This window comes from Asparagus officinalis, chromosome 2 (assembly GCF_001876935.1).
Source record: "Asparagus officinalis chromosome 2, Aspof.V1, whole genome shotgun sequence".
Classification (NCBI taxonomy): Eukaryota; Viridiplantae; Streptophyta; class Magnoliopsida; order Asparagales; family Asparagaceae; genus Asparagus; species Asparagus officinalis.
The window spans coordinates 10,895,266-10,903,896 of NC_033795.1; the positions used below are offsets into that span (position 1 = coordinate 10,895,266).

At 33.9% G+C, this 8,631-nt stretch overlaps 1 protein-coding gene across 1 annotated transcript; it reads right to left on the reverse strand.

Annotated features, from left to right (window-relative positions):
• On the reverse strand, positions 1-3,985 carry LOC109830816 (protein BEARSKIN2-like). The gene is made up of 4 exons (XM_020398178.1): positions 3,804-3,985; positions 2,490-2,767; positions 308-457; positions 1-222 (listed from the first exon to the last, which is right to left on the reverse strand). The coding sequence occupies exons 1-4, from the start codon at positions 3,973-3,975 to the stop codon at positions 1-3; spliced, it is 822 nt and encodes a 273-aa protein (XP_020253767.1). The 5' UTR covers positions 3,976-3,985.

The window sequence follows — 8,631 nt, forward strand, 5'->3', positions numbered from 1 at the left end:
CTACTTGCCATACCCCCACAAGTCCATCTGCCCTCCTTTGCTATCAACAGGCCCCCAGTTACTCCCTCCTTCAACATTCTGATGAATCTGCTCGCATCCGCCATTGACGCCGACCACACCCAGCCCATCGAAGTCGTAGCCTGTCGATGGTCGAGGGTTTGGTAGAAGATCTTGAAGCTGAGCTCCAGAGTAGGGATTTGTTGGTGGTAACTGGTGAGAGTACTGGTGCAGAGATATGTCAGGCTTGTAGAAGGTTGAGGTTTGTGAGGGGAGGTGGGGGTGGAAGTTGGGGGAGTAGAGTTCTGGCCGAGATTGGTCGTGGGTCATCTGCGGCGCCGCGGTGGTTGTGTAGGCTGGGGCGTCGATGGTGCTCGTTTGAGTTGACATCGCTGCTGCCGCTGGTGATCTTGAAGAAGCACTTCTTCTCGAAGACGTGGCATATTACCCATCCGTCCTCCTGCATGTAGGAGGAGGGTGACATACTCTGTGTTTTTTTAAAGTAAATTACAAAATGCAAAAGTTAAATTATCAAATAAACGTGCTCCATTACTATGTGCAGTGTCAAAACATGGAGAAACCTTGGACCAATGCATTTGATACTTTGTTAACGAAATTCTCTTGATTATGGAAGTGATATATAAATAATCTTTGAGGATTGTTCTATCTTCCTAATTTTTAGTTTCTAACCAAATAATTATCATATGTAAAAATTGACTTTTAATATATAAAATCATATACATATTTATATAGGATTATTGGTAATTAGTTTTCTTAAGGGTAGATTACGCAAAACCCCTAAGGACTTTCATCATTGCAGTAAACCCTCATAACTTTCAAAATCACACAAACCCCAAGAACTTTTAGCATTTTTCAGTAAACCACCAGTAGCTTAATTTCAAAATCGCACTAGCCCGCAATAACTTCCACAAAAAACCCTCAAAATTAACATAATTACATCTAACATGGCATGCGCAACTCGTGTGACTAAAAAGACTAAAATACTTCTTAAATTATTTAAAAAATTCGTTTACGGCCATTTTATATTTTTCAACCTTGAAAACATAAATCTCTTATCTTGATATTCATTCTCCTCTTGCTCGTGTCTAGGTTGGGGTTCGAAACCTTAATTGTTCTTCTATTTTAATTTTTGTTGAGATTGTCCTTCTAAATGCCTTTTTAGTTGTTTTTTTCTAATTTATAAGGATTATCTGCAAAGTGTGAAAACTTATTTAGGGTTTTCTGCAATTTCAAAAGTTTTTTTCCCTTCTTTTTTCCCTTCTTTGGGTTTATTACGATATGCTAGGGCTTTGGTTCGATTTTAAAAGTTATTTAGGGTTTACTGCAAAACACTGAACGTAACTTACCCTTTTCTTAATTCCATGATCATAACTTTTTATATCTAAGGATCAAATTGTAACTTTTGAACTTCTAGGATGTGTTTCTGTGAATTAATCTTCGAAAACTCTGAAGGATTTTTCTATAGTCTACTTTTTATTTTATATTGAACAATACATGCATGTTCAAAAAATAAAAGGTAAATTATACGAAAATTAGATGTAGAGGAGGAGGAAGAGGAGCAAATTGTTATGCTCAATAGGAATTTTCCCTAATAATTACTATTTGATGTCATCCCTCCATACCCTACTATCTATAAATATTTAGTCAAAGCTTTTCTTACAAGATATAGAAAATTTCTTTTGAGGTTTGCATAATTCGTATAAACTATATATCTAAGATTAAAAAAAACCTTCTTAACTTAAATTTTTGTTCAAATTATTATGTTGAAATGAATAAGGATCCTCTTCACTATAAAAAAAAGTAGTATAATGACCGTTACTTTTAATCACAACCACAAATTATTTAGTATGGGTGATTGTGATAAATCTAAATCTAACACTCACCTTGTTAGAATATAAATATATAACCTTCAATGCTCATCACAACTTTGAAGTTTTAGTGTAACGGGCAGAGAGGCTTTAAGATGGTATCAGAGCAACTTAGGTTCAAATCCTACTGACCGTGAATTTAATGAGGATTTTCTAAAAATTAATATTGTTGCATAAGAATAGCTCATAAAAAAGAATGCATAACTTGTGGGGGCATCTTAGAATATAAAAATATAATCCTTAATCTTCATCATAACTTCAGAGTTTTGGTCTAATGGTTGGAGACGCTTTAAGATGGTATCAGAATAATCCTGGTTCAAATCTTACTGACCATAAAGTTAATGCGGATTTTTCTAAAAATTCTATCCTTCAAATGTCACCACAACTTCAGAGTTTTTGTCTTTAGGACTTTAAGACATGCAATGTATATCCTCTTGAATTGCCCACAATCTTTATTTGCACTCAAAGAAAATAAATATAACAACCCACTAGATAATCAATAGTTATGAAACTTGTGATCTCTCCATTACTTTTTTGGTAGTGCAGAGAATCCGAATCAAAACTTCTAAGCAGAATTAAAGTAGACAGAGAGAAGAGATTTACATTATCACCGTCTTGATCATCATCGGCCTCTTCAAGACGATACTCGTGCATGATCCAGTCAGTCTTCTGACCGTGAGGAGCTCGACCGCGATAAAAAACTAAGGTCTTGCGCATGCCGATCTTCTTATAGCTTGTGCGTATGCACTTGTCACGGCCGGTTGCCTTCCAGAATCCTGCATTGGTTGCTCGGTTGGTTCGGGATCCTGTCGGGTATTTGCGGTCCTTGTGACTGAACAAGTACCAGTCATTTTGTGGGGTGGCTCCTATTTTGCATTTCTCTGCATAAATCAAATTTACATCAAAAGTTTAAATTATAGATGCAGAAACAATTGCTGATTTGAGAAAAAGACTATAGTTGAGGAAAAATCATCAATTGCGGCGTGGGGGTATATTGTGTGTGGATAACAATGACTAAATTTGGGGGAAATTTTCCCTCAAAAAAATTTTAGTTATTTGTAAATTGCAGGTAGGAGGATCGGATTAGAAAAGTTTAAAGTTCAAGCCAGTTTTGTGAGATAGTACCCCAAAGTTCAATGAGTTATGTAATTTAAATAAATTTAGGGGATTATGTGCAAAACGCCCAACATTCTAAGGTTTTGTGAAATTAACCTGGCAGGAAACTGATCGAATATGAATCGAATACTAAGACGTTCATGGTTGTCTTTCTTAAGAATCTTCAAGTTCAAATTTCCTTTTCTAAATTTCTTCAAATTTGACTTTGAATACTAATCATTTTTTAATATTCGCAAATATTATCAAATACTAATATATACTTATTTGATTAGTAATTTATATATAGTGAATGAGTACTATTAAGCTATATTTAATTGAGAGAATACTTTTATTTGATTAATGAAATACTTTATTTTTTAAAATAATTTGATTTTGTAAATAATATTTGGTTCCATAACTAAAAATTATTCATCTATAACTATAACGTATAAATCCCTAATATGGTCATATTTGGTTAAAAAATCAATTTAGGATGTCTTTAAGCCTTAAAAACTTAATATAGAACTTAAAGTAAAAATAAATAAATGGTTCAAAATTATATCATCATATGTATATATAATAGTACAAATTATGAGGGATCAACCAATGGTTAATATCAAAAAATTAAAACACACATTCGGCTAAATTCTATTCGCTTATAAACAGAATTATAATGTTATTTGTTTATTATTAAAAATGAACTGAGAATTCAGAATTTAATCAGATAATTAGATGGACAATTATAAACTATTAGACAAATATTTCGTTAAAAAGTTTTAACTTAGATGGTATTAAGAGAGAGGCTTTCCGACTAATAATTACCTTGCAACTCCCACGGCTCAATCTTATTCAAGTCCACATCCTTAATCACCTCAAGATCAAACTTCTCTGAGCACAACTTCTTCTTGAGATAGAACAAAAGCAACTCCTCGTCGGTGGGATGAAACCTGAACCCTGGGGGGACTCCGGGGCTCGATGAAGACGCCGAGTCCATCAATCTTAACTAGAAGAAATTAAGACTTAATTCAGTTCGAATCAAAGTCAATAGCTTGAATGAATTGGACCTCAAATTTTTTTTCTATGTGAGTTTGTGGATATGTTGATTTATACGTGTTCATTTGCGTCAACAAGGTTAAATGCCGGAAGCTACGGCTTTGGACTTGTATAAAGCTAGGATGTTACGTGAAAATTAAGCTAATTGCATGAGGCTCAGTAGAATTGAGGTGATTATTATTTGATTATGGGTTATTTTAATGGTTAAACGATCCCAAGGAATAGAATATCGATTCAATCGTGTATTAGTTGGATTAGTTTCAAAGCAATAGGAGCTAAAGCGATATCAGATAGGATTAATTTCTCAGGAATTTGGTGCAAGAAACGTTGAAGTTCAATAGAATAGTGGTGTTTGCTTATTTTATCCTTTTCAATTTCCATTGACTTTGAAGTTAGAGAGAGAAGTCAGCAGGGATAGCTTGCAGTTAATCCTCTCAATTAGTTTGATTAACCTCCTAATTAAAGTATAATCTCTCTCGAATTTTAACTTTCAAAAGTATACGAATTCCCCCTGAATTATTGCACTTAAGGTAATATATCACTCCCTTTAAAAGCACGAGTTCGGGAAAAATTTTCTATGGTCAGTATTACTCTTAGTTTTTTTTTAATATTACATTGTTCTCCTAATATATTCTAATTTTAATCATATCTTATATAATTCTACGTGAACTATCTATAGGTCAACAATTTAAAAAAATTTATTTTGAATGTTTCACTTAAATCTTAATCCATCCAAATACTAATTATATTCTATATTAACTCCATATGAACTACCTATAACTCAAAAATATAAAAAAATAAGATTAATAAATTATACGTAGATAACATATTATAATAAATGAAGTATTATAAAAAAACCTAAAAGTTTCAAAATTTGCATATAATAGCCTTAAAAGTTTAAAATTACACAAAGCACCTTGACTTTTTAAAACTTAAAAACAAACATGATATCTAAAAATTTAAAATTTGTAATTAACACCCTCAACATTTTAAAAATTATAGAAACAACCTCAAAAGTTTAAAGGCTAAATTACATTTATATACCCTATGTGTTTCGCTCTTGAAGAAGTTATATACCCTAAGTTACAAAATATAGCAAAAAAATACCATGAGTTGGTAAAATTTTGCAAGTTGGTACCTTCTGTTAACCAGCTATGTGAATATTCCCTAGAATATTCCCACGTGCTGGATCTATGACCAACTTGAATACTCATTACCCTTATTTATTATATTATTTACTGTATTACCTACCCCCACCCCCACCCCCACCCCGTAAATTAGATTATTTTCATCATCATCATCTTCTTTTCGTGGCCTCCAACTTCTTCTTCCTCTTTAATATGGGTAACAGTAGAAAATAAGAGTTTTCACTATGTTGGGGGGGGGGGGGGGTTAATTCTTAAGGAGGGGCATTATTGTCATTTTATGTATTTATTAACACAGTTAGCTAAATTTAAACAGTTGCCAACTCAGAGTATTTTTTGCTATGTTTTGTAACTTAAGGTATATAACTACTACAAGAGAAAAACAATAGGGTATATAAGTGCCATTTAGCCATGTTTAAATTACAAAAAATATTCTAAAATTCAGAGATTTCAAAACTTAGAAACAACATAGATGGATTCCAAGGATTACCATTAGGCACATAAAAAATTAAAATTAGTAAAAACAAATAACCTCAAGGTACAAAAACTCTCTCAAAAGTGAAAATTTATTAAAAATTCTGAAACTTTAAAACTTATAACTGATACACATCAAATTTAGAAATTATCAGCAGATTGCTAAAATTAAAATTTTAAAAAAACAACCCAAAATTTTAGTAATTATAAAAATACCTTTAAATTTTTAGAGGTACGAGAAATATTTTAACATTTAAAAAATTATCACCAATACATAAAACATGAAAATTACAAGTGCCCAACTTAAAATTTAAAATTTTTATAAAATACTATCAAAGTTAAAAAATTGTAAAACACACCCTCAAAAGTTTAAATCACAAAAAGGCTAAAATTTGACAAAGAAAAGAGGAAATGTTTGATATTATTACATTAAGATATAATAGGTTAGCATTAGTTGATTATAATGTATAAACATTTATCTTTAATGTTGATAATATTTATTTATAAAGTAAAAAAAATACAAAGAGTTATGTATGGAGAAACTTGTTGGGAAATCAAACTACTCGACCACCTGTCAAATATAAACCTTCGTGCGAAATTTGCCCTACCGGATCTTGTATAAAGAAGTGGAAAGAAGAAACCACTACAAATTAAAATATTACAAGAAAAGAGAACACTGAGTTTTAACGAGGTTCAGCAACTTGCCTACGTCCTCAGGAGCCACACAAATAATTTCTTTTATATTAAAGAAGATTACAAAACTTACAAAGAGAATATCTCAACTTGAGATCTCTCAAAAAGAGAAAACATAAAACTATTTGTTGTTCCCTCAAGGCGTGAGTTTTTCCAACAAGAAAAACTCACTCTCTCCTCAATAAATCACTACAGGAAGAAACCCTTAAATGACTGAGATTTTTCTTCTCAAAAATCTCGTGCTCAAAAGTCGGGGAGGAGAAGACACTCACAAAATGCCGCCGCCACTCTGGAAAAATTCTCTCTGAGATTCTCCTCACTCATATCGTGCACAGTGTTCCCTTAAATAGGAAAACCCTAGCCAATAATTGGATCCAGCTGTTTCTCACAATGCAGGCGAAGAGGGGGGCTCCAAGCTCGCCTGATCAGCTCCACGAGCTCGCCTGCACGTCACCCCACTTGAGCTCGCCTGAAGAGCTTCGACCTCGCCAGAAGAAAACTCGCCTGCAGCTCATCGACAACCTCGCCTGCAGCAAGCCTCAAGCTCGCCTACATCTTGCTGTCGATCTCTCCTGAGCCGTCTATCTTGAGCTCACCTACAACTATCACAACCTCGCCTGAAGTCGTTGATCTCGCATGAGTCTTCAACCTTGCCTGTAGAGCCTTCGCTCGAACTCACCACGAGCTCGTCTGCCCTAGTCATTGACTTTGCCTGCAGAGTCTCACCCTCGCCTATGTCGACTCACCAGAAGCTCGTCGCCTCGCCTGCGCCGTTGACTGGACCTCGCCTGAAGTCGCTCAAGCTCGTCGAGGTTTGGATCTACACCATGTTTCTAACAATCTTCTACTTGCAGATCAAACCGCCATCAGCAAGCTCTCTTGACAAGTATCTTCTCATCCTGTGGCTCCGCCCTTATATCTTATGCATGAAGGCCAACTAAAGTTGTGTACAACTCTAGTTTCTGAATGATGACTGCTTTAGTCAACATATCTGCAGGATTTTGGCTCCCTAAAATCTTTTCCAACTGTAACTTTCCATCCTTAATCATAGAGCGTATGAAGTGGTAACGTAACTCGATGTGCTTCGTTCTGGCATGAAATTCTGGGTTCTTGGCGAGGTGTATAGCACTCTTGCTATCACGGTAAAGAACTTCATTCCCCCACTTCAGACCCAACTCTTCCAGGTAATCGGTTAACCAAATCATCTCCTTGCTCGCCTCTATCACTGCGATATACTCTGCCTCAGTTGTGGACAACGTCATAATCTTCTGCAAACGTGAGACCTAGTTCACTGTTGTCAACCCTAAAGTATAAACATACCCCGTAGTACTTCTCCTTGTATCATGATTGCTGGCCTCTTTATTCTGATGATGTTTAACAAATAATTTACCACTAATGTTGTTTGTCTAGTGTTTGTGTTTATCAGACAAACAACATATTAGAGGATGGATGGAATTACGCATTCACGATCATATCCAATGGAGGTTGGCGGAATTGTGGAGTGAAGCCTACGCAATTCAAAGTTAAAGATTCAAGTTCAAGCTTCATCCGCAAGTGTACTAAGATAGAGCTTCATTGAAGATCATAAGCTTGGATAAATTTAGTTTTAGGTTTTATATTATGTGTGTTAGTACTTTAAGCTCAATCATATACACACATACACGCTTTGGTTTCGTATATATATAGTTATATATATACATATATGTTTTGGTTTGATAGTTTTCAAGTTTTACTATGAAACAATTGAATACAATTGAAAATATATTTCTTGTTTCATACTTATATGCATATATATGATTTCATCAATATCAATTTTAGTTAGTTAAATGAAATCATGTTTTAGTGCATTATATGTGTATTTTTATAAAATACTATATTCATTGTTTATAGACTTCATAACAATAGTTTACATCTTTCTGCAAGTCTATAAAATTATTTTGTATTGTTTCAAAACATGGTTAAGCTAAAATGTCAAAACTCATATGTTCACATTTTTATGTTTTGAACTATTTTATAAAATGATGATATTTTTTATTTGGGAGATCCTTTTTGAAAACCATTTTTTGTAGCATATGTATTATCATGTCTACAATTATTTTCTAAAGTTTTATATTTTTTGGAATTTATTTGCTATTTTTAAACAGGGTTTTAAAATCAAAAAACTATTTCAAACCTGTCAATTTCTAGTATCAGTTTGCGGTCGACCGCCACGGTCGGCCGCCACGGTCGACCGTCTTGACTCCAGAGACTCAGAATGTTTTTTTATGGCTCCCCCCCCCCCCCCC